The 26,300-nt window shown below is 49.1% G+C and overlaps 1 protein-coding gene across 1 annotated transcript in view; it reads right to left on the bottom strand.

Annotated features, from left to right (window-relative positions):
* Positions 1-25,928, bottom strand: part of ATP2A3 (ATPase sarcoplasmic/endoplasmic reticulum Ca2+ transporting 3) — a 45,965-nt gene extending 20,037 nt beyond the window's left edge. Inside the window, exons 1-8 of the mRNA XM_015646886.2 lie at positions 25,719-25,928; positions 8,956-8,973; positions 8,469-8,551; positions 7,261-7,365; positions 6,424-6,562; positions 3,912-3,992; positions 3,444-3,529; positions 2,448-2,912 (exon numbers count right to left, since the gene is read on the bottom strand). Coding sequence (XP_015502372.1) covers positions 2,448-2,912; positions 3,444-3,529; positions 3,912-3,992; positions 6,424-6,562; positions 7,261-7,365; positions 8,469-8,551; positions 8,956-8,973; positions 25,719-25,836 — 1,095 coding nt within the window. The 5' untranslated portion in view covers positions 25,837-25,928. The remainder of the gene's footprint in view (positions 1-2,447; positions 2,913-3,443; positions 3,530-3,911; positions 3,993-6,423; positions 6,563-7,260; positions 7,366-8,468; positions 8,552-8,955; positions 8,974-25,718) is intronic.
* Positions 25,929-26,300: the final 372 nt, after the last annotated feature.

The raw sequence follows: 26,300 nt of genomic DNA, 5'->3' as shown, positions 1-26,300 counted from the left end.
CTTCTCCAGGCTGAGCAGCCCAGCTCTCAGCCTGTCGATGTTTTGGCAGATTTCCAAGCTGAGAAGTGGGCAGGTTTGTGGGCAGTGGAAAGAGTCCAGAGGAAATAGCAGCAGTGTCTTAAGCAGTTAAGAGCAGAACTGAAGTTTCCATCACAAAAAATAATAAAGAAAAAATCAGGAGCAATAGAAGGAGGTGGGAATGCTGCATGGGTGCAGCTCAGCTGTGGGGTCTAAGGGGGCTGCCTAAGAGTGCTGCTCTCTGGGTCCCCTCCAGCACCCTACTCCCAGCCCATATCTCTGCTTTGGGATTTGATTTTCAAATGCCACCTTCCTGTAAAATCAAGGTAGGGTGCTGCAAGTTTTAGGAGCGTGATTTAAATATGTGAGAGCAGAGAGGGATAAATATGTGAGATGCTTCCATGTCCCTTCTCCTCCAGCCAGGCTCCCACTGCTCCACGGTTATTTCATGGTTGGGAGGAGGCTGCTGCTGGTTCCTCCATGCCCTGGGCTGGGGGAGATGGTGATCCCAGAGACCCCCAGCAGTGACACAAACCACAGATTTACTCTGATTTACTAAGTGGGTTTGTGGCTTTCTTACCGTAACCTTGGGTGGACTTGAGGTCAGAACAAAAGTACCAAAATCTGAGCTATCCTGGGTGGACAAAGTCCTCAGCAGAAAGCACCTCATTTTGGGTGGCTTTGGGGGACACAGATTCACCCCTGCTGACCACCTGGGGCCCAGAGACACAGCACAGCTCTTGAATCCCAGCTGAGGGTTCCACACCAGACCTGAAACCCTTCAAGAGTCACTTCACAGCTCAGCAGACCTGATGCCAGCAGTGAGACAGTGAGCAGGTCCTGCTCAGCAGCAGGCCCTGCAGCCCAATTAATGGGCAAGTTAATGAAATCATACTCAATTAATATATTTTCCCAGGTTATTGATAGGGATTTCTGGCTCTTCACCCCCATGGCTGAGTGTTTGGCACAGGAGCGTGTCCCGGACACGCCAACAGCAGCCCAGCACAAATATTTACCCACTGCCACTCACAGGGCCCTGGCAGCCCCGTCCTGCCCACGTCAGCACGGGAATCCCTGTCCATTAAACATTAACAGCCCTGGCTGGACGCCCTGGGGCCAGCCCTTCTCCCAGTACTGTGCCCTGGGAGCCAGGATCCAGCCAAGTGAATAAACAGATACTGGAATGAGGCTATGGGGAGATGGGCTGGAGGATATTTTGACTTTTTAACTGAATTATTTTTTATTTTTTTTTGTGAAGTCACTGAGTTCATTCTGCAAACGACAACTGATACCAAAACCCTTGTATCCCATTGCCCCACTCTGTCCCACTCCCTGCCCCAGTATCACCATCCTGACTCCTCTGGCTGTGCCACACTGCAGGGGATGGTGGCACTTCTTTTCCAAGTTCAAAGAGCAGACCCTCTGCTAGGAAGTGGTTTGGGAAGGCATGGTCACTCCTCCTTTCTCCCCCTGCAATGGACAGAGCCCAGGACACCCCAAGCACACTGTCTCTGCTTTGCTGCATCACTGGCTCTGAAAATGGGGCTGGTGGGAACCTCCTCCTCATCCAGACATGGGCAGTTTGCTCCCTGCTTTGTTCCAGCCCTGTTCTGTATCATCCACAGGGCAGAAGTACCAGACATTTCCATTCATCTGCACTTTGTGCTGGGCTAAGCAGTGGCCAAAGCCTGTGGCCAGTCTGCAGCACTGTCACAGCTTCCCACCACACTATCTGCGTGTCAGAGAGGAGGGAGGCTGGCCAGGTCCCTTTTTTCCCACAGCAACACATTTTCCAAGGTTCTCCTATAAAAACAGCACGCCAAAGCCATGCAAAAAGCTTTCCTGACACTCATGGATTAACGGGAAAACTGAGAAGTGCTCAGATGGTCCAGGCTTTCTTTCCTAACAGGTTACCTCTCCACATGGCCAGTCATGTGGGAGCAAAACTCTCTGGTAGATGAGGAGCCTTCAAACTCTTCACCAAACCAACTCAGGGCTCCCTCCATCAGAAATGCTTTTCATGGGTCCAGGCTTTATAATTTTGCATGGTCCAGGATTTCTCACTGGTCAGGTTAAAAACAGGGGGAAAAGAGCAAGAGAGCAGAGGAGGCTGATTGCATTGGCATCTCCAGGAGCTCTCAGTGCCACATCCCAGCAGGAAGAAAATTTCCTGGAAAGAGACCCCTGAAAGGGACTGCAACACAGCACCTCCACAATGGTCTGCTGATAAAAGTGAGTTTTCTAATGACACCCAAGCCAAGAGAAGCCCTGATCCTTACTGGCTCTGTCTGGAGATCCTCAGGGCTTCCTCCTCCCTGCTCACCCCCACATTGCTAACAGGACACGACTGGTGAGGATACAGAGCCCACCACCACAGGATGGGATGCCCTTCAGCACCTCCCCTGCACCCCCAGACCCCGGGCTCTCACCCGGCACACAGACATCTGGTTGGTGGTGAGGGTGCCGGTCTTGTCGGAGCAGATGACGGAGGTGCAGCCCAGGGTTTCCACCGAGGGCAGGCTCCGGACGATGGCGTTTTTCTTGGCCATGCGGCGCGTGCCCAGCGCCAGGCAGGTGGTGATGACGGCCGGGAGGCCCTCGGGAATGGCGGCCACCGCCAGCGCCACCGAAATCTTGAAATAGTAAATGGCACCCCGGAACCAGGAGCCGCCGTGCACGGGGTCGCTGAAGTGGCTGATGTTGATGACCCAGACGGCGATGCACACCAGGAAGATCACTTTGGAGAGCTGCTGGCTGAACTCATCCAGCTTCTGCTGCAAGGGTGTCTTCTCAGGCTCGGTCTCCACCATCTGGTTTCGGATCTTCCCGATCTCAGTGTACACCCCTGTCGCAATAACGATCCCTACGGCCTTCCCAGCTGCAATGTTGGTGCCCTGCGAGGGGAGGAAAGGAGCAGAGTGGATATGTGGGCATGAAACCTCTTGGTTTGAGCGGGGAAATGGGTTGCTCTTTGTGAAAGGAGAACATGAGGTCTTGCTTAAAGGGAAAATGGGACATCTTGGGTTTTTATATAAACACACCCTAAGGAACAGGAGAGCCTTTCCTGAGAGTTGTAACCCCTCGAGGACTTGACTTCTGCCTGAGAAGAACATGAGAGAGGAGGAAACCCAAATTTGCAGTAGCTCCAGGCTCAACCACAAACCTCTCCCCCCATCCATAATGCATCCTACCTGATGGGAAAAAAAGTGCTCTGAGATTGCCCAAGGTATTTAAAGGCCCTATGTGCCACAGCCCAAATGAAATCCAAATGAAGCAGGTTCTTATTTTTATGGATTTGGGGCTCTTTTTATGGATTCAGGTCTTATGCAGGCACTGCCTTCCTCTGCTCAGAGATCTCCCACATCCAGCAGCCTCTGCACTTTGGAAAACCACAGGAGAGGTGGAGACAGGTGTAAGGGACTTACAGAGAAAAGCATGTTCTTCTTGTCCTGGTTGACAGCCCGGGGATCAGGGATGGGGTCAGCATGTTTGATCACCGACACAGACTCCCCTGCCAAGGCAAGAAGGGAGAGATGGATCACCCATGTTCCCTTTCCAGCCTCAGCTCATCCCTGTTCCAAGCCTGCATCACACACCCCACAGCGCTCTAGAGCAGCACTTTGCCCCCAAACCATCCAAACACCCACCATGGGGATGTCAAACCCCACATGCCACCCAGGAGAGCCCCAGGCTTTGTGTTCTGCAGGAAGGATACCCAAGCACCAGACCATGCCATGACTTTGAGGATCTGGGAAGGTCCAAGCATCATCTAAATCTTGCTCTCCCACCCTTTCCCATCCCAGAAAAGCACTTATCCCAGCATCAGTTCCAAAATTTGCCTCCAGGAAGACAGCAGAAGGAACCTGCCCCTGCTCCATGAGGCCCCCACACACCTGTGAGGATGGACTGGTCGACCCGCAGGGTGGTGGAGCGGATTTCGATGATCCGGATGTCTGCTGGCACCTTGTCACCAACTGCAAGGACAAGAGCAGAGCAGCTCTGTCAGGTGGCACTGGCATCACCCAACACCTCAGGAATGGGGACAGCAAACCCCAAACTGAGACCAACCATGTGCAGGTGCACAGCAGCACCCAGCCCAGAGCAATGAGGGGTCCAGCCCCTGGCAAAGGGTCCTGCACTGGGATACCTCATTTCTGCATTTAAAGCTTTGTTAAAGCTTTATTTTGTCTGTCTGTGATTTACAAGTCTGCCCCCAGCCAAGCCCTGGTGGTGCCCTGCCTGCTGTGCTTCCCCACCATGTTCCTGTCTCTCCTCTTCTCTGCAAAATCCCCCTGCACCCCCACCTTGCCTCTTTCCTCCAAAAAAAACCCATGCTGAAGCAATCTGAGCTTCCTAATGCCAGTGGTAACCCTGCTTCAGGTTCCTCTGGGCTGACTGGAAGCTGCTAATGGTGGAAAATCTCCAGAGTCCACCACAAACAACCATCCCTGGCTCTCCTGGCATGGCACAGGTGAACACTCCCCATCCACTGCCAGCCATCCAACACCACCCTCCAAGGCACCAGTGCTTCCTTGAAAAAACACTTTTAAAATGCTTTTCTCGCTGGGTTTCTTCCTCCTGCTCCCTTATCAGCACAACCCCGTTCTGAGGCTGTGGAAACACTGAGGCCGAGGGATCCCTGGCTCCCAGCTCCTCACATCCCTTACACAACACTGCTGGCTTGGCTGCTAACGATGCTCTCAAATCCCAGACTTTAACGAGCGCTTCCTCCCGGGGCTCGTAAACCCCCCCAGCGCGGCGGGAGGGGGCTGGCATTGCTCCACCACCCAGCCAGTTATTCCAGCTGCAGATCCCAACCCTCCAGGATGCAGCAGCAGCCTCTGCCATCCAGCCAGACCTCCCCTGCTCCCTGTCACACCCATCTGGGGGACACTGAGCTTGGGGGTGACAGCACAGAGCTCCCCAGAACATCCACTTCATGCACAGACTCGGACTCTGCATCTGTTCAAGGGGGTTGGAGCATCTTAGAGGGAGCAAAGGTACTGACCATGTGCTGATCCCCCAGCACCACAAGTGTCCCAAGAGAAAGAGAGGAAAACAGGAGGACACTGCCTGGCCGTGGCCACTGGCACTGCCTGAGCACCACAGCAATCAAAGGAGCTCCCAAAGAGATGTTCTGCCTGTGCTTTTTGGGAAAGGCAAAAGCTGCCTGCACAAGGACTCACCTCCATGGCCTTGTCACAACAGGGCAAAACTCAGCTGGGCTTAAGCAGCCTGCCAGCTTCCAGCCACCCCCCTCCTTGTCTCAGCATTAACAGGTTTCCTGCTCTCTGCTGCCAAATTTATTGCATTTGCACATGCAAACAGCAGCCAGTCCCTCCTGCCTGTGCTGTCACATATCCAGGGCATCACCTGGATGTCCACCCCAGTTTCAAAGCTTTTCCTCCTGGTGTGCTTTCCTATCAGGCACCTGACAGCACCCTCACCACTTCCCATAACCTCCTAAACACATAATTTGCTAATAATTTGCAAAACCCCTACAGAGAGCTCAGCTCTTTCCATTCCAGTCTCAATGTTGATTGTTCCATTAAAAAGTAATATTGGACTGCTGATGGGCAGGCATTTGATTTGGGGAAAGATGGAAGAATTTTATAAATAATTCATTAATTTAATTAAAGGCCAGGTCAGCAGCTGGACTGCATTGTCAGCGCTGGCTTGGGAGTGCTGCCAGCTCACCCAGCTGAGGATCTGGCTGGCCTGAACCTCCCTCCATAATTTTTGTATTCATCACCCAGCTGAAGCCCAACTAGAAGACATAAATAACAGCAAGCTGGCTGGGCACAGGAGGGATTGCAGCATGTTTCCACCAGCAGGGCCACGAGGAGGAAAGGAGAGGATTTAGTTTTGTGGCTCTGGGGATTTACAGCATCATTTTAGGAAGAAACGAAACGGAATAATTGGAATGCATCCTCCTCAGCTCTGCTGGGGCAGGCAGCAGACCCCCAGGCAAGCTCTGCTGAATGCACAGCTCCAACAGAAGGGCTGGGGGGTACAACCCACCCCGAGGTGAAAGCACCCTGCAGTTCATCCCCTCTGCCTCTTGATAGCCAGCCCCAGCTCCCAGGGAAGCCCTGCAGCAGCACCCAGCACTGGCCCTTCACCCACGCCCTGCCCAGGGATGTGCGTGGGAGAGCCACTTCCAGAAACAGGGAATCTTGGTGGAAAATGAAAAGTTCTCCTAGCTCTTCCAGAAAAAGGGGAAACCCTCCCGAGACACAAAACCTGCATCAGAAATGGATGCTTTTATTCTCTTTTCTGCTGTTCTCTACTGCCTGATGCTCAGGCAAAGCCTTGGCAGGCCGAAGAGCTTCAGGTTTGGGGGGACCCCCCTGGCCAGTGGCACCTCCCCATCTGACCCCGTGGCCTGGGGTGATGGTCCCCTACCTGCCACCTCCACGATGTCCCCGGGGACGATGTCGCGGGCGCGGATCCGCTGCACCCCGCTGCGGTCGGCGCGGATCACCTTCCCCATCTCAGGCTCGTACTCCTTCAGGGCCTCGATGGCACTCTCAGCATTTCTCTCCTGAAAGCAGAGAGGAGCAGAGCTGCTGGTGCCAGCAGGCTCCTTCCCCACCCACTGCCAACCCAAACTCCAGCCCTGGCTTTGGAATCCATTTACACCATGGATGGGACAAGCACCATGTCTTCTTCAGCCTCTGCAAAATGATTCCTGCTGGTTTAAACCACACCAGATCCTGGATGTTTCCTGGACCTTTGGGGTTGATCATCTCCTTCTTGGTTTGGGAAGCGGCGTATCCCAACCAACTGTATCTGTCCCCATCCAGCAACCACCCCTCAGATTAATAAATGGCCTTATAATGAATGAATAGATACAAAAGAGGAGCACCACTGGCTGAAGCATTTGCACATCCCCAGGAGGGACACAGTGAGGTGAGGGGCACTGTGGCTTTCTGGTGGACAGAGCAAAACCTTCCCTTGGAAAATGTGTTTGGCCCCGGCCCAGGAGACAAGCGGTTTTTGCCTGGATAACTGCAAGATAAGCTCCAACCTGCAAGAATTATCAAAGGAAGACTGAAAGAACAAGCCAAGAGGCAGCCAGCAACTGAGCACAGCTGCAGGGGCATGGGGAAGCATGGCCAGTGTGAAAATTGAACCTTTGGCAAATGAGTTTCCAAGGGGTTGAAGCAAGCAGACCTTTGGATGAAGGATCTCAGGGAGGTGGAGCAGACCCCGAGGACAGGCACGGGGGCTGTGCCTTACCTGCCACACACCCACCACAGCGTTGGCAATCAGGATCATGATGATGACAATGGGCTCCACAAACGCCGTCGTGGTCTCCTCCCCTTCTTCAAACCAGGCCAGGATCTGGTGGCAAGAGAAAAGAAGGAGCACAATGAGGTTCAAACAAGAGCAGCAGCGTTTTAAGAGGAATGATGGAAACAAGAACCAAACAACAGGTGTAAAGGAAACAACCTGGAGGTGGCCAGACCCACATGGCTTGGTCACAGAGTGGAATTTCCATATCCCACTGCAGGAGCCTGCAGTCCTGTGCTGGGATAAGCTGATGCATTGAACAAGAGGGGCTGGAGCAAACAGCCATGCAATGCCTGAATGAGTGTCTGCAGACCCTCTTTGTGTTTAGTGCACCCGTGGGGAGACCATGGCCACGAGCTGATGAATGGGGAGAGCAGGCAGCATGGCAGCATCAGGCATCCCAGGCAGAACACAAATAATCAGTGCAGTAAGAGCAGCTCTGCAGAGCAGGGACTGAGCTTGTGGCTTCAACCACCCTGAGCCCCCTCTCCATCCCACAGAGGCCTCATAAAATACTACAAATGAAGCACACACACAAATATTTCTGCTCCATTTAACTGCTCATGGACCTGGGCTGTGTCAACAGAGGCACTGGCACAAAGACCTGACCTCTGGAACAGGGCTTCACACCTGCCTTACCTGCCCTCACTTCACTGCATGTTGTTCTGGGAATGTATTAAACCCCACAAGGGACCAGCCTTCCCCTTTATTTACCCATGAGTCACATCTGAAAGGAAGAGCCAGGAGTCTCAGCTTTGCCATCCTACTGCCAAACACTCTTACACTCAAATCAATCTCCAGCACCTTGGTGGGAAACCTCTCCTCACACAGAGCTGCTCTCAAGGCAGAGATTGTGGGCAAAACTGAACTGACAGTTCAGTACTGGGGCACTGCAAACCATCAGCCTGGAACAGCCCCATGAAAACAGAAGGCAGCCCAGGGAGTTGTTTGATTTTACTTTTGGATGGATCAGAATTACTGAAAAATCCACCAGTCCCATCTTCAAGCACTGATATTGCCACTATGCCCTAGAAACCACAGCTCTGCTGCTGCACCTCCTTTGTCCCACAGGCACCTGGCCTCCTTTCCTCTCTGGATGTCACCTGAGGCTGTAGGTGCCCCAGAAGGTGCCACCCCGAGCTCTGGGTACTTACAAAGGACAGAAAAGCTGCCATCAAAAGGATGCGGACGAGTAGGTCTTCAAACTGCTCCAGTACCAACTCCCAGAGGGACTTTCCTGGTGGGAAAACATGAAGCCAAGAACAGTCAGTGCTCAAAAAAAATCCCCTAAGACCCACAGAATTGCATCCCTGCTTGTTTCAGGGCTGCTCTGGTGCCCCTTGGCCGTGGGCATCGGTGAGGACACAGCATTGCTGTGGGGGGTTCTCTCTAAAATGAAATGTTTTATTTTCTGGCACTGCCCTGGTTTTACTTGGGTCTGTTTTTAACTACTCAAACCAAATTCTCTGTGCTTCTATTCACAGAGGTAGCCTCACCATCACAGGGAAGCTCTACTGTCAGCCCAGCTTTCTCTGGGATTAAAACCAAGATTAAAAGACCTCAAAGATTCCTTCTTCCTTGTCCCCAGCACACTCCACCCAGACTCAAGGCATGAACTGCCACCTCCAGCCCATGACTTACCTTCTTCTGCAGGGAGCTCTGTGGGTTTTCATGAACAACACAAGTAGCACAATGCAGCAAAAAATGATAAAAATAAAAAGATAATTAGTGACTTGGACCCGGACTACAAATCCCTTCCATTATGCCCAGCAGTTCATTCAGTACCCCAAAATACAAATTTTTCTCCTCAAATTCCCACATCAGGGCAGCTTGTCCTCAAACTTCTCAATCCAGTACCAAGCAAGCAGCCCTGGAAACATCTTTTTCCTGCTGCAAGTGGCTCCGGCAGCATTTATTCCTACACTCAGCCTTGCCTAAAAAAATATTCCTCAGGAGCTGCCCTCTCCAAATCCAAGACACAGAAGTCCAACCATCCCATAAAATTCCCTGCCAGAAACCCCATACAGCCCCACTGGGGGCTGTAACTTTCAGACCATATTTCCTATTAATCTGTTGTACTTTACAGCCGGCAATGCTCTAGGAAACAAATCCAAAGCTGATGCTCAGCTGCTCCAAGCTGTCCTCCCAAACCCACCCCAGTGGGTGCAGAGCTTCCATCCACACTGTTCCCAGCCAAACCCAAGCCCAGTCACCTGCAGAACCTGAGAGGAACCCCTGGGCTCCCAAGAACCCATCACAGCTTGCCCAAGATCCCCCCATCCCCAGGAGGTGACATTCCCTTCGCATGCACCGGCGGGTCCCACGACCACTGGACAATGGGATGCCTTTAGAGTTCAGCTTTTCTATTTTCCATGTATTTGTAATCCTGCAATTCCTTAGTGTGTAACTCCAGATTCCTTAAGGTTTCAACTCACTCTACAGAGCGTGTCAGAGTGAAGTGGCTCTTGTCCTCTCACAGCTAGCTCCTCTCCACCCCCAGCTTCCTCTCCCCAGCCCAGAGAGCCTCCAAAATTAAAAGCAGAAGAGATCTGCTGCTGTTTCCATCCAGACTCCACTTTTAGGGTGCAAGGTAAGAGGGTAAAGGGCAGGCAGGTGCCCTGGGGAGGCAGCCAGGGGTCCCACAGGTCTTGGCTCGGCCGGGGTGCCCCGGGGTGACTTTCCACCCTGAGCAGCCACCCGAAACACCACAGTCCTCTCAGTGCTTCTCCCACACTGTGTTTGCATGAAGAGTGGCAGCAACGCCACTCACAGAGCCAGGACTTTGCATGAGATCTTGATTAAAGCACTAAAAAAGGTTTCTGTGAGCTCAGGAAACACGTGCACTGGGGCAGGCAGCTGAAGCACGGCGGTGGCACAGTGACTACGCCGTCACTGCCACCAAACCTCAAACGCAGCAATGCTGCTGCAGGCACCTCCCAAACCCCCAAATTTGAGTGCAGCGATACCCTGCTATCAGTGACTCCTTCCACCACTCTTCATGTGCCAGCTCAGCACCAAACACCCAGAGAAAAAGGGCAGAAAGTCACAATAAGTCCACAGTTTTGGGTGTGAACTGATAAAAACCCACTGGAAAACAGGAAGGTTTGGGGCTGGAGCTTCTTCCTGTCACATCCAAAGTCTCACTAGAAATAAGGTTTGCTACTCACCAAACCCCAAGTTTTGTGACACAAAACTTGTGAGCTCTGAGTTTGTCACATCAGGACATCTCTCCTCGCTGTGGCCTCACATCAGGTGGTGACACTGGCCTGTACCAGGCTGCAGAGAACCCACACAAGATGCTCTAAGGGCCTGCAAGGAGCCCGGCCACCCTGGGCAGACGTGGGGCTGGCGTCGGGTTATTTTAGCGGGAGGTTAATCTCCAGCTCCTGCCAACTCAAACAGAGCTGGCAGCCCACGGGCTGGCGCCTGCAACATGGCAGGGCACGGAAATCAGGTGATGAAAAGGTAAATAAACACTGGTGCCACCCAGGAGCACAAGCTCAGGCTGCCCCAGGGCTCTGTGACAGCCTCTGTGTCCCCGGGGAGAGCCGGCCCCGCTTTCCCGGCCAAAGCAAACACCGACTGGGACAGGGCGGCAATGGGGGCGCTTCAAGGAAATGTTTGAGGTCCTCCTGCTGTAACAGGAGCAAAAATCCCTGGAGCACATCCTGAGAGCAGCTGGTGCTTCTCCATCCTGCACTGAGGTACTGCATCCCACTCTGCTCTGGGGGAAAGTGAGGCACAAGGTGATGCTCTCACAGGCCAACATGTGGCAAAGCAACCCCTGGTGCACATTCAAGTCCAGGATGCAATCCACAACAGCAAACACCCTGCAGGGTGAACACTGAAATTCCATTTTCCCTCACCATTTCAGGAGCTTCCCTTGGATAAAATCAGATTTCCCTCATGTGAAACCCTTCTGCCCCAAGATGATGTGCGAAGAGCATGATGCCCTCTGGGAGAATAATAATAAATATCACACCCAGGCCCAGCTTTCTGCTCTAAATAACTTAATTCAAATTATATTTCTATGTTGTAATCACTTTTTTTTCCCCCCCTGCCTTTAATACCTTTTCCCATATGCAGGGAAAGGGAAATGGATGTGCAAAATAAGGGATGCATCCAATTCCTTTGGACTTTGCTGACAGGCAGTAAAATAGTAGTGAAAAGGGTAAGAAAACCCTAAAACAACCCCAGTTGGGAGAGCAGCTCCTATCCTGTGACATAAAGCAGGAACCCAGGCAGAGCTGCTCTGGGATCCTTCCACCATCCCACAAGACACCAGGCATGATAAACTGTTATTTTAACTGGCTGCCTTTCCCATGGGCTGCATGAGAAGGATCCTGGAGGGACATCTGATCTGCTCTGCCTCATCCCTGGTGACAGCCAGCACTGCACAACACTCCCCAAAACTGCTGGATTGCATGGCCAGGACAGGCACAGCTGCAGGGAGAGCATGTGAGCCCACAGGCCTTCACATCTCCAGCTGTGCCCATCCTCTGCTGCCCAAGGAACGCAGGAAATAACCCTGCATTAAAAATCACCTCACAGGGGCAGGCACTGGGAGCATCACAGAATGCTTTGGGTTGGAAGGGACCTTAAAGATCATCCTGTTCCTACTCCCTGCTTTGGGCAGGGACACCTTCCACTCTCCCAGGTTGCTCCAAAGCCTGGTTTGAACGCTTCCAGGGATGGGACATCCATCCCCATCCTTGTGCTTTGTACCACAACCCAATCCCAGAGGATTCAGCCCTTCCCCTGTCCTCCACCACCCCAATGGAGCTGCTCCCAAAGCCATGGGTGGTTTCCTCCTGTGCCTTCCCCTCCAGAGCTCTGGGTGTAACCCTCCAGCCCCAGCACCTTATTTGCCTATGGCCCCACAGCTGCTTTTTCCTGTGTGCCAGGTGAGATTCACTTACACCAGCAACAGCCACGCATTCAGGGCTGCTTCAAAAGGCAACAGAAAGATAAAATAAACGAGATACAACCCCCCCTCCCCTGGCAAACACTGCTGGTTTGCTGTTCCTGTAATTCCCCAGCGTTCATCCCTGCTCCAGCCGTGCCCTGCACTTTGCAAAAGCCCAGAACTCTCCCAGCTGGGAATCCACCACCCCAAAAATAAGCAAATTCAGGCCAGCAGCCTGGGCTGGGTGAGTAGCACATGAGGATGGATAGCAGAGGTTTAAGGGCCAGAAACACCCTTGCTGTTTTCCAGGCAATGCTTTAGGGTAAGATGATCCAACCATTTTCCTCACTGGCACCTGAACATTGCCAATGGCTGGCAAAAAAATTCAGCCCCAAAAATTCCTGGTTTGGGTCACAAGGCTTCCGGAGGCAGACAGAGCTCCAGACCAGCTGCTCATCCCACCCTCACACTGCTCTTCCAAACTCACAGGTTCTGAACCCAGCCCAGCACCACCAATCCCCCCTGGACAGTGACGGGGTCCCACTGGAGAACTGGGGGCACCAGGCACCCACAGCCCCACTGCTGCAGTCAGAGGGGGAAAGCTGAAAGGCTCATTTGTTCCTTTTTTGGCCAGCTGAGCTGATCTCAGCAGGTCAGGGACTAGGAAATGCAGCTCTCCTGGATGTGCCCCCCAACAGCAGCAAAGCACCAAGCAAAGCCAGCCCAATGCTCTCTCCTTCTCCCCAGAAAATCAGACACGACATCCCTGGGCTGCAGGAAAAGCCACCACCACCATGTCCCACTGTCCAGGGAGGAGGAAACAGGGATGGAGGAAGTGTGGCACCAGACCAATGGTCCGAGAAACAGTGTGAAATAAGTAAGGAAAGCCTCTCCCATCCCACTTTAAACTTCCTTTATTCTTGGAAATGGCTCATCCCCAAAATGTTGGGCAGCACAAGCTTCCCTTCACTGCAGTTCAGGGGGTCCATAAACCCTGCCCAGCCCTGAGCATCCTCCTCCCATCCCACAGTAAAAAGCAAATTAGTTCCCTGCCAATATCCCACCTCCTTTCCTTGATGCCAGGAAAATAAGGACACCAGGTTTTGCCCGTTTTGCTCTGAAAAATGAAGCTGCCCACTTGGGCTCGTCGCTGCAGTGCCCATGAGGCGTTTGCAAGAATTAAGTCCTGGAGAAACTTAAAGGAAAAACCTTAGAGAAGGAGGACAAGCGATGTCCCCTGTCCCCACCAGCACCCACAGCAGACCCTGGGATCACTTTGGGAGTGGGAGGGAAGGAGGAAACCCGTGGCTCCAGCCAGGGATGGATTATTTGAGCAAACTAAAAGCAGCGGTTTGTTCCCTCCTGCACCAACGCAGTGGAAAGAATTTCCAGCTCCGGCTCCCGGGTGGAAAAGCTAAAAATCTGCATTTAAATAGTAACGGTTTTGGAAAAAGGAGAAAACAAACCAAAACCCCCACAACCACTACAGGAGCTTGAAGAAAATAAAGCCAAAGGTTCGGTGGATTATTTTAGTTTTAGGTTGGGTATTTTTTGCTTCTTCCTACCTCTGCTTCAAGCAGACCCTTTCCATAAGGGCAGGGAAAGGCAAGGCAGTGACTCTGCCTCATCTGGGAACCTTCTGCCAAAATTACCACAACCCCAACCAAGGGACGTGCTGCAACTTCAATATATTCTCTTCTTCCACCCTAGAAATACCCTTTTATTTCCTCTTTTATCACCCTAAGCCTAATTTTTCAGCTAAGTGTTAAATAAATTGGGAATTTTTGGCCAGTAATGTTTTCTCATTGTTTTGGGCTCTGCTGCAGCCTCCTGCCCTTGGCTCTCCACATCCCTGAGATGCTCAGCTGCCACCCAGAGCCAACCCCCAGAGCCAGCACAGCGATGAAAAAGCCCCAGCCAGGCCAGGGGACAGTGCAGCTGGGGATTTGTACCCCCTCCAGGCACACTGGACAAACTGGCCACTTGCAGAGACTCCAACATGAAGAAAATAACATTTTCCTGGCAGTGCTGGGAAGCAGTTTAGGAAACCAAGGCCAGGGAGCTGCAGAGGTGGCAGAGCCTCAGTGATGCCCCTGCTGCCAGGTCAGCTCAGAGAGTGCCCAGCCCCAGCAAGATTCAAACGCCCCAGGGGAGGAACCAAAACTGGGCTGAGACTTTCAGCTGAATTTTGGAAGAACTGGGAAAGAACAAGGTGGGGTAGTGTTTGGGATTATTTTTTTTTTTCTAAAAAAAGAGGATTCCCAAAGGATTTTTCCAAAAAATATTTGAGCTGGAAAGACTCCAGGTAAGAAAATGAGACTTTTTCCAAAGGAATGTATTTGATTCTGGAGGAGAGATGCTGATCAGAACACAGCAAATGCTGCTGTGCTCAGTGGGGGAACAAAACTGCCTTCCCAAGGACCAGCTCCAATATCCCTTTACACTGACACGTGGCTGTAAGCAACCATTAAGGATATCACATTTACATGTCTTGGAAAATAAACTAATAAATAATACAAATAAGTAAGGAACAGAAATAATAAATTACATTACAACTGTAACTAAAGTTATTGAAACAAAGCCCCAAACCTGCAGCATCAACTGGAAAAAGGAAAACAGAAACCAAGAACTACAGGATATTGCTTTTAAATCCAAACCACATCTTTTCCCCTTCCCTGCCAAGATGAGGAACCTGTTCACCCTGTCCCCTCCAAAAGCTGATGTTTGTTTTAATTGCTATGTTTTAATCTATATATTTTAATCAATCCTGCTGCCTGCAGCCAAGCCCCAGGGCAGGAACTGTGCATTTATGGATCCTGAAAACCCAGCCTGTGAACTCTGGGGTGGAAATATTCCCTGAATGGATTCAGCTCCATCCTCAGTGTGCTGTGGTCTGCAGGGAGTTGGCTTGGAGTATTTTTTCCATTTGTTTGTTTTCTGTCATGGCAAACCTGTGGGGAATACCCAGTTTGAACACAGCATCCCATCCCAATCCATCTCCTGTGATCAATAAAAGCAGGATGATAAAACACATCCAGTGTATCTGCAGGGTGATGCATCCCCAAACCACACAGGTGCTAATGAGCTGCTTTTAACCCCAACTGAGATTATCAATCATTAATTTATTTTGCAGAACTCCTTGCCCCAGATGACCTGCCCCTCCCTTTGCTTTTTCTGGTATCTGTTCTCAGAGAACAGTCTATTTTCAGCAATCCTCTTGGATGGGTTTTCATGGAAAATGAAGTCTACCCAGCCCTTAGTTTGGATTATATCAGAAGAAAAAAATTTCTGTAGGATAGAAAAGATTTGTTTTTCTGGATGGGAAAAAGGGGCAGGTTGGACAATTAATACTTTTCATGGATGAACTGTCTGAGGATCATACATTTCTGTGTAGTTGAAGGAGTTCCTTTCCTGGAATGAGATACTCACACATCCCTGGAAATGTGAGTCCCTTCTAGGGTTTTTTCATAATCTCCTTCCAAATATTTATAATACCTGTGTGCATGACTGTAAAGATGGAATATTATACATATGTGTATACATACATGATACCAACATATATTTGTGCATAAGGATAATATCTTATATATATCTGTACACAGGGATATCTGTGTACAGATATACATATATATTACATCTGTGTATATGTATATATACATGTATATATATATGTATATCTGTACAGACACCTCTGTGTACAGTTATACATATATATATTTGTGTGAAATACATATATATGTGTATTAGATATGTATATATGCATATATACAGATATTTTATATATACTATATATTCCTATTATATATATTATATGAATATATGTATATTATATGTGTGTGTATGTAGATATATTATATATAAAAATCTATATTATATATGTGTGTGTATATATATGTATATATATACGTGTGTATATATATGTGTATATATATACAGATATACATATATATACACAGTTATACATATATATATACAGATATACATATATATATATACATATACACACACACATATATATATTTGTGTGAAAAAGGGGAAAATAATTTGAATTATGCTTTATAAACAGAAGGGGAACCCTCTGTGAGGCCCAGAGCAGCTCCATCACTTCCCCCTCCCACCCTGCACTGCTGAGCCAGCCTTTTTCACTTTTACTTTTCCACTCACTCCCCACATACTCCTTAATTTAGCTTTGCTGTTGACTTGGGAGGTTGCAAAATGGAAAAAGGAAAGTGCAAACAGGGAGGTAAAGGGAAGGTTATCCCAGGCTGGCAAACTCCAGCCAGGCTGGATTGATGGGAACATCCCTGGGATTCACCCTGAGACCCTCGAAATCCCCCTGGAGAAGGAAGCAGGAGAGAATCTCCCCCACCCACGAAGCCTTCCCAAAAAACAACTGATTTTTATCACTGACAGATGCAAGGGAAACTGTTTCCAAACCAGAAAAAGAAATATCTAAAAGAACAAAAGAAAAACCAAAATAAAAAAAGCCCACGAAACTAACAAATGAAAACAAGAACAAAAAAAACCCAAAAACACACCAACAACTAAAGAACCAACAAACAAAAAACCAAAAAATCCCACCCAAAACCAAACACCAAACTAAAAAAAAAACCCAAAGCCCTCTAATAATTAATTAAATAAATAAAAGATATAAAAATAAATATATCACATAAATAAATATATATAAGAAGTACATTAATATATTTAATATATAAAATAATATGTAAATATATATAGTATATATAAAATAATATATAAAATAATATATAATAATTATATATAAAATATATATAAAATAAATATATAAATGGCTATAAAGATAATATAATGTAATAAATAAATGTAATATATAAATATAAATAAAAAATATATAAATATGAACAAAGGAATGGAATGGAAGTAGAATGGAATGGAAATGGAATGGAATTGGAATGGAATTGGAATGGAATGGAATTGGAATGGAATAGAACGGAATGGAATGGAATGGAATGGAATGGAATGGAATGGAATGGAATAGAATAGAATAGAATAGAATAGAATAGAATAGAATAGAATAGAATAGAATAGAATAGAATAGAATAGAATAGAATAGAATAGNAGAATAGAATAGAATAGAATAGAATAGAATAGAATAGAATAGAATAGAATAGAATAGAATAGAATAGAATAGAATAGAATAGAATAGAATAGATTAGATAAAGCCCATATCTAACACAAAAACCCCGGAGCTTTGCATTTGCTCTGAGGACGGTTCCGCCAGCGCTCCAGGGGGTTTCTCCAGAAAGCCAAAAAATAAAAACCCCAGAGGAATGCAGTTGTTTTGGGCATTCCCCGGCGCAGGAGGACACGGAGCGGCTGCGGGGCCGCTCCCGGCACAGAGCCCAGCGCTCGCAGGGACCCCGGGAGCGCAGAGAAATCAGCGCAGGATCCGCGCTCCCAGCCCCACCTCCCACCCTCCCATCCCCGGAGCGCTCAGATCGCAGGAAACAGCCGGGGCCAAACCCCCGGGCACAGCCCAGGGGACACTGCGGGAGCGAGGAGCGGATTTCCTGCCCCAAAACATCTCCCGGGACCGCCCCGGGCTGCGCCCTCCTGCTCCACACACGAGGAGCGCATTCTTATTCTGCGCTTTATAACCTCCGTAAAGGGCTTTATTTGTTCAAATCATTAAATATTAATTATTATTCATTATATATATTCTATTTATTCATATATATTATATTATAGTTATTATTATAAATAATATATATTAAATATTTTATGTAAATATATATGTTATATATTATATATAAAAATATAATATATATAGTATATATAAATAGTACATACTATATTAATATTTCTATAATTCTATATTATATAATATAATAGCAATTTTATATTAATCTAATTCTATATAAATATATTAATATAGAAATAATAACTAATATATAAATACTAACTAATGTATAACTGATATACTTTTTATATAGATAATTTCCATATACATATTTATATATATAAATGACTTCCTTTTATACATTTATATATACAAGCTATATATAAATATAAACATATATAAATATATAGAATATAAATATGTAATGTAAATATATAAATATATGTACATATATGAAATGTCAAATGGGATATATATATGTATATATATAAAAATCTCATATTGGACATGTTACTCTCAAATGGAGCACATGTATAATCTCAAATGGGACATACATATAGAGTCTCAAATGACAAACATGTATATAAAATCTCAAATGGGATCTATAAGTATATATATATACGTGTGTGTGTATATATATATAAGCATATAATGTTATATATATATATAGATGTGTGTGTATATATATATAGTATATATATGTGTTTGTGTGTGTGTGTATATATCTATACACACATGTAAATGTATATATAATGTATATATAATCTCAAGTGGGTTCATGTAGGACCAAGGGTTACAAAGCCAGGACCTGCAGCAGCACATCCAGCAGATTTCTGACCATTTCAATTTCAGGAGGAGTTTGATGATCAGAGCAGTGACCCTTAAGTTTAGAACTGCTCCAGATCTAGACTTTAACAAGAGATACAAACAACATTTCAGGTTTCAGCCATCACAGGTCCCAAACTGATGCCACCACAAGTGCTGAGTGTCCATGGATGTGCTGGACCAGGCAGGTGGGATCACCACCAAACCACAGCCTGACCGCAGCCTGGCCACCTCTGCGGCTCAGAAAGAGAAAAGGTTTTTACAGAGTGATAACGAGCAGCCAAACCTCAAAAACTGGGAGGTTCCCACAGCAAACCGGCAAATGTTTGTTATAGACATGAGGTTAATCGCTGGCAAGGATTAATTCAGCATCTCTTCAAAAGAGCAGCACTCTGGACTCATGTGACCTCTCTTTCCAGAGATGGCTGGTTCGACTAAAGCGAGTGACCCACTGAGCCACGGCGTGGAGAGGAGCCATTCCCACCAATTCCCACCAATTCCCACCAATTCCCACCAGTTCCCACCAATCCTAACGGGAATAAGGAGCCTCCTGTGCAGCTCTATCCTCCCAGGCAGCGCTGGGATGCAGGGGAGCAGGCAGCTGCCTGCAGCCCTGCCTGCCAGGGGTTAACCGCCCACGGAGGAGCCTCCGGTGCATGCTCACGTCATGGAAATACTGGAGTAACCACAATTTTCTCTACTGCTTTTTGGCTCCAGTTTTTTTCAACATTTCTACGCTTCCAGATCTCTGCTACCTGTTTTTCTGTGAGTTACCAACAGCAGCTCCACTGAGCAGCCAGGGATTTTTTTAAAAAAATATAGGTTGTTATTATATTTTCTACTTCCAGTGCTAGCAGCACTGAAATACAAAAAAAGATCATGAGTAACAATAGCACCAAGAAAACAATTATCAGATGCAGAATAATAAATGGGCTGTGGTGTTGGTGCTGAGTTTTCTGTGTATTAATACTGCCCTGGGTTGGACTGAACCCCCAGACAGCTCTGTCCTTCTGCCACCCACCCACCCAGAGTGGCCCCAGCCCCCTTCTCCTCCATCCATCCCTTTCATCCATCCCTGTGCCCCCAGAATCAGCTGTTTCTCCTGCCCAAAAGGGCTCCAGCTGAGCAGGAGGGGCTGCCTGCATTGCCTCCACCCCATCTGAGATGCCATGGGAGGTCATGAATGTGTTGCTCTTAAATTCTCACTCCTGCTTTCAACAGTCCTGAAGACATTAATGGGGTTGGAGCATCCACTGCCCCCCGAGGTGAGCTCGAGGGACCAAGAGAAGGGTTTGGAGGCTGGTCCAGCCTCAGCAATGCCTCACAGGGAGGAGCCCCTTCCCCAGGACTGGGGCAGCACCAGCTGGGAAAAAGGCACAGGATACAAACACTCAACATCAAGCTCACAGCTTACAAAAAATAACCCTAAAAAAAACCCCAACAATATTTTGGAAGGGGATCAGCATCCCAACTGACTCTGCAAGCGCTGCGTGCGGGAGAGAAATCAAAGCTGGCTCCTCCAGAGGTTTAAGCATCAAACCACCTCATTTTTCAGGACTATGAAAATAGAAGCACCTCAGGGCTGCAGGAGCCCTGTGAGGTTTCTGGTGCCTTTTGATGGCCAGCTCAGATCCCTGCTGTGAATCACAGGACAGCTCAGGGAGCGCTGCTCTCCAGGGAGGTTTTGTGCACGGAGGATCAGGATGGTCTTGAGCGCTGCACAGGGCAGCTGTCACCACCAGGAACATCAACCATCTGTTTTCAGTCACTGGAAGTTCCCCTTGCTCAGCCCTGCTTTGTGCCAGAATTTGCAGCCCTCATCAGGGATGTACCATGGGGTGCATGCCAGAGGCATCACCTGTGCCAGGACAGACCCAACCTGCAGCCAGGAGCCTCCTGTTCTCACACCACCTCTTTTCCAGGAGCAGATCAAATGCAGAGTGAAAAGGCAGCAACTTGGATGCTTCTCAAAAATTAAAATTCTCCTTGGGTGGAAGAAAGCAACAGCAACACCAGGCATGGAGTGATGCTTTTTTACAGAAAAATGGCTTTGAGGGAAGCTATAGAAAGGAAAATTTACTTGCCACCTAAATATCAATAGGATTTTTCAGGGATTTACCCTGGGGGGAGACAACCACAGAAATGGAACACTTTATATCAGATCTGGAGATAAGAAAAAGTTTAAAACACGCAGAAAGACCAGTGATGCTGAAATGGCAAAGAGCAGAGGTGTGACTTTGTGGTGATGACAAGTGTGGCTCTAGGATGGCCATAAAGTCTTGGCTGGAGTAGGAACTTCAAAAGAGACACCTGAATTACTGGGGAAAGGGTTACCCTGGGAGAAGGGGGGTATTTTGCTGCTATGGTGTTTTTGGAGGACCTGTTCCAGCCCCTTACTGGAAGCACATCCCAAACTGGCATCTGGGCATCCACAGTGCCTCCAGCTCCTCTTAAATCAGTATTTTGTAGCACCAGCTCTACCACCCCCAGCATTAAAACCAGCAATGAAATAAAAATATTCATGAAATAACACTTGTGCCACAAGGCAGACCAACCCCAGGGGTAAACACAAGACCTGCAGGCACAATCCCTTCTCCCACAGCAGAATTTCTGCCCTGCAAATCTTCCTTCCCTGGTTCCTGCAGCACTTAGACAGCAGCTGTCTGTTTTTCTGAACATTGCTCTTGATTCACAGTGTTTTTTAGAGGTAGGTGAGGATGCAGGTAACCTCAGAGGATGGCACAGAGATGAAAATCCCAAGTTTCCTTGTCAATTACGAAAACTTTGTGTAGTCTCTCCCCAAATTTGAAGTCGCTCGCAAGGTTTGAATGCCTCCGCATTTCTCCTCAGGGAAAGGGTTTGGAGGAGGAGAAAAAAAAACCCCACAACCCGTAGCATGTTTATGAATCAGACTGTTAAGCGTGTGTTTCGGGGGTGGAAAAGGTGGGCGATGCACAGAGGAACAGAGCGCAGAGTTTGATGAGTCAGAAAATGCTGCTTTTCCTCTTCTTACTGCCACCTCAAATATTTCAGCGTGAAATAGAAATTTTATTCCTTTTTTTTTTTTTTCCCCTTTTTTATTATTGTCAAGAGAGAGCTGGAGCATAACCTTGGCTCATTAGCAACCGCCAGCAGCTAATTCAACGTCAAGCCCCGCTCGGCAGGCGGAGGACGCACGGACACACGCGTGTGCCGACGGATGTACACACACACCCTGCAAAAACATGGAAAGAAATCATCTATTCCTGCTGTTCCTTAGCAAAACAGGGGCTCAGATGTGTGCTCATGCCAGCTCCTTAAGAATTAGCCTTGGTGGGTTTGAGGAGAGCAGCAGCACAGCCCAGGATGGATTTTGGGCTTGGGGATGTCTCCTCCTCCCGCCCAGGCACGCACATGGGAAAAGACACACAAGGATTTGGGGATCCTGAATGAGGCTTACAGACACACAGGGAGGTGTGTTGGGGAAAACAAGCAGATTTGCTGGTGGGCTTTGAGCTGGTTTGAATAACCAGACACAGCTGCACCTTCAGCAAGGCATGGGATCTGCAGAGCACTGGGTTCCAAGGAGGGGTCACCCCCAGAGCAGGGCGGGTGAAGAGGATGGGTGAGCCCCCAAGGATGGTCCTGCCCAGCTGAGTTTCCAACCACAGCAAGGCTTCAGCTTCAGAGTCAGAGGAGATGAAACACAAGATGAGATAAACACCCCTATGCTGAAGCCTCGAGTTTGACTCTGCTGACTTTCACAGCCCATTTAGGTTACCGATGGAGCAAATAAAATTATGCATACGCATTAATGCCAGCAATATCCTGCCTGAAATGTATGCTCATTTACACTCAGAAATCCATTTAGAAGAGATAAATCAGAGCTATATTTAAAACAGAAAAATCACTTGTCTGTCCACAAAGCAACCTCTGTTTATATCTGTCATTCCTTGGCAAAACTCAAATCATTTCGAGGGAAATTGTGCCTCTGGTTTTACATTTAGGAAGGAAAATGTTTGCATGCCCATACCCTCCTGCTCAGTCTGTTATAAAATAACAGATGTGCATTTGGTTATTTCTGTTTGTTTGTTGTTTGTTTTTTTTAAAGTTTTGTGATCTAAAAGCAACCTGTGGAGCTTGGAGCTGGTGGATGGGATGAGGTATAAGGAAGCACCTGCCAGGCACATGTGAGACACATAAATCCAAAGCATTTATTAATTAAAACTGACTTGGGAGATTCAGAATTGCCATGGTGAGACCTAAATGTTCTGTGGCTTCTCCAGTTTCCTTGGCAAATGAAAGGCCATGCTGACAGCACTGATGACAGAGCTGAAACGAGAACACAAGCTCTTCCTAATGGAGAAATATCTTCTTCCACTCCAGTAATCTACAGCACACTGCTTGGCCCCCCAGCCACGAACTGCAGATACCAAATAATCACTATTGCTCTCCATTTCCTCCTACAAATGTGTTTGTGAGCACTGGGTCTGAAAAAACAATTTTAAGCTCCAAAAGAATACCGCCCCCAAAAAATGAAATAATTTTATATATCAGTCACACCAATGACAGCTGCTTCTCACTTAACGTCAGAGCTCGTTGCAGCTCGTATTTTTTTAAATGCAATAAAAAAGCAGCAGCCAGCAGCTCTATGAAGCACGTCAGGAGGCAGTTTTTCAGAAAGATGATGTATTTTAGATTGTGATTCACGACCACACCAGCAGTTTGGAGTTCAAGATTAGAAGGAAATGAATGAATGTGAGACAGGAGGGTGAGAAAATGAAAGTAGCTGGAGTTTAAGGCCTGCTCTGCACTTCAAGCCACAAAAGATTTTTCTTCCCCTTCTGTGAGAGCTCAAACGAGTCACCAAACTGCCCCACACTTCTGCTGCCAGAGTTTAATTTAAACCTAAATTGAAATGCAATTTAATACAGCCCATCTCCAAACCCAGCTCGTTGTCCCAAGCAGCTCTTCCAAACAGGACACCCAAGGGGATCCCAGCACAGCCAAGGTGCCTGCTGCCACAACACAACCTGCAAGTTCTCACCATGCTGGGAAAAAAACACACTTTTTGCTTAAAATCAAGGTTTTAAACCAAGCAAACCACACAGATCCCTATCTGCATGGTTTTAAGCTGTTCTAAACTGTCTATGTCGCATTTGCACCATGAGAAAAATATCAATACTGCTCAGAAATTCAGAATTCTTAAAAACCTTTGACCACATTTCACTGAGGGTTGCACTTCCCTCAACATTCTGCAAAGAATGCAAAGCTGCAAAGCTCTGCTTGGGAGGTGAAAGACACAGGATACCCCAAAGTTCAGAAGCTCTTGTGAACCAACAGCTTGTGAGAAACCCAGTGCTGGGGTTCATGGGAAACAAAACTGCCGAGCGAGGAGAGTACAGAGCCACTGCTTGCAAGAGGAGGAAGCGAAAAGAAAATAAATTTAAAGGCAAACTAATTGCCACACTAACCCTTTGCTCTGCACCTACAGCACACCTCTGAGCTCCCTTTTTCAAGGCAGAGCCCGGTGCCACTGAGCAGCCAAGGAGCCTGACTCAGTGATGATGATTCACCTGGGCAAACAGAGGGACAAAGGCAGCAGGAGCCCCACGATGGTGATGCCCATCGGTGACACCCTTCAGCCACAAGATCCTGTGGGGCCAGGGCATGGAGCAGAAATTGGCTGCAATTATACCCTGAGATCAGACCAACCACCTGTGGGATAAGGGTGTAATATTCTGCATTAAGGATGTATTTTGCCTTCAGCCCCCAAAGCAGAGGGGTTCCTCCCAGTTAACCAGACAGGTCCCCAGCTGCCCTTCTCCAAAATCAAGCCTCCAGGCACAGATGTGATGCTCCATTGCTCGCAGCTTGTGTCGGTTCTCCATAGCAAGAGCTCCCGAGTCCAGCCCTGACCATGCTGGCTCAGGGAAGGGAGCTGAAGCTGCCTGGAACAGGGAGCACTGCTGGGATGGGGGGCCCTGAGCACAGCTCAGCACAGGACAGCTGCTCTCAGGGCTGGAGGAGTCACAGCCCTCTGATCCCACCTACCACAGCCCTCCCAACAAATAGAAATGCGGACAGCAATCCTGCCAGCATCTGCTCAGGCTCTCACTGGCCTCATCCTCGAGAATCAAGCAAGAAGCAGATGCAACAAGCTCCAAGCCAGGAGAGAGTTTACACACTTGTGTCCTTGCAGAAGTTTGAGAAGGGACTCAGTGCTCCAAAGCACTGGAGCAAACCACCCTAAACCCTCCTGTTTCCTACGCAGAGTTAACCACCGACCTCGCTCACAGCCCGAATAAACCCACCCTAAAATCACTTTGGTAGGTCCAGACACCCCAGCCAGCCCCTCCTGGGCACACTGAACACTTTCAAAGCACAGGTTTTAAAAGTTCCCCTTCTCAATGCCGTGAAGATGCCCAGCTGCTCGCAGGGGGTGTCCCGGGTCCGTGGGACACACGGCAGGGTCGGGACACGGCCGGAGCCCCCCGCAGCAGGGCAGGGGTGAGCGAGATCCCCCCTCTAGGACACCTCTCACGGCTGTCTTGGGGCTTCCCTCTGTCACCCACAGGCAGTGAGAGCTTCCCCTATTTCCTTCCTGGATACAAGATATTGCTGTCCCTCCCCGCTTTCTGTCACTCCGCCAGCAGAATTAACACCCCGCTAATTGCCGACGTTCCTGGTGGCCCGTACCCGCGGTAATTAGCCTTTAATTATAAGCCGATAAATACTGCCCTAATCAACAGGTGTCCCGCGGCACATCCCCAGCGATCCTCCGCACACCCGGCGCCGGGAGGATGCTCCGGGGGGGGACCCACGGCAGCAGCCCGGACCTTTCCGGGACCGGCGGGGAGGATCCCGGTCCGCATCCCGATCCCGATGGGGAGGGTGCGGGTCCGCATCCCTGCCCCGATCCCGGTCCCGAAGGTCCCGATGGAGGGTGCCAGGCGGGATGCGGGTGTCCCGTTAGCGCTGCCCCATCCCACCGCCGCCCCGCATCCCACGGCGATCCCGGCGCTCCGCACTGACCATTGGGGCCGTACTTCTCCCGGTTGCGGCGGACCTGCTCCGGGCTGAGCCCGCAGCTCTCGCTGACCCCAAAGCGGCGGAGCACGTCGAGCACGGGGATGCTGTGCGCCGCCTCCATGCCCCGGCCCGGGGGTGCTGGCCGGGGGCGCAGGAGGCACACGGGGCGCCGCTCGCACGGCGATGCCTCGGCACCTCTCCGCCCGCCCGGCGCCGGGCCCGCCCCCGGTACAGCCCCGGTACCGCCCCGGTACAGCCCTGGTACCTCCCCGCTCCGCTCCCCGCCTCCATCACTTCCCCCTCGGCAGCCCCGAGGTGTTCGCACCAGCCCGGACAAGGGTTGGGAGGGACCTTAAAGCCCGCCCAGTGCCACCCCCTGCCATGGGCAGACACCTTACTCCAGCCCAGGTTGCTCCGTGCCCCGTCCAGCCTGGCCTTGGATATTTCCAGGGATGCAGGAGCAGCCACAGCTGCTCTGGGCACCTGTGCCACAGCCTGCCCACCCTCACAGGGAACAATTTCCTCCTCATATCTAATCTAAATCTCTTCTCCTTCTGTGTGAGGCCATTGCCCCTTGTCCTGTTG

Source organism: Parus major, chromosome 19 (genome assembly GCF_001522545.3).
Source record: "Parus major isolate Abel chromosome 19, Parus_major1.1, whole genome shotgun sequence".
Lineage (NCBI taxonomy): Eukaryota > Metazoa > Chordata > Aves > Passeriformes > Paridae > Parus > Parus major.
Note: the sequence above shows the minus strand (reverse complement) of the source record. Positions and strands in the feature narration are given on the sequence as shown.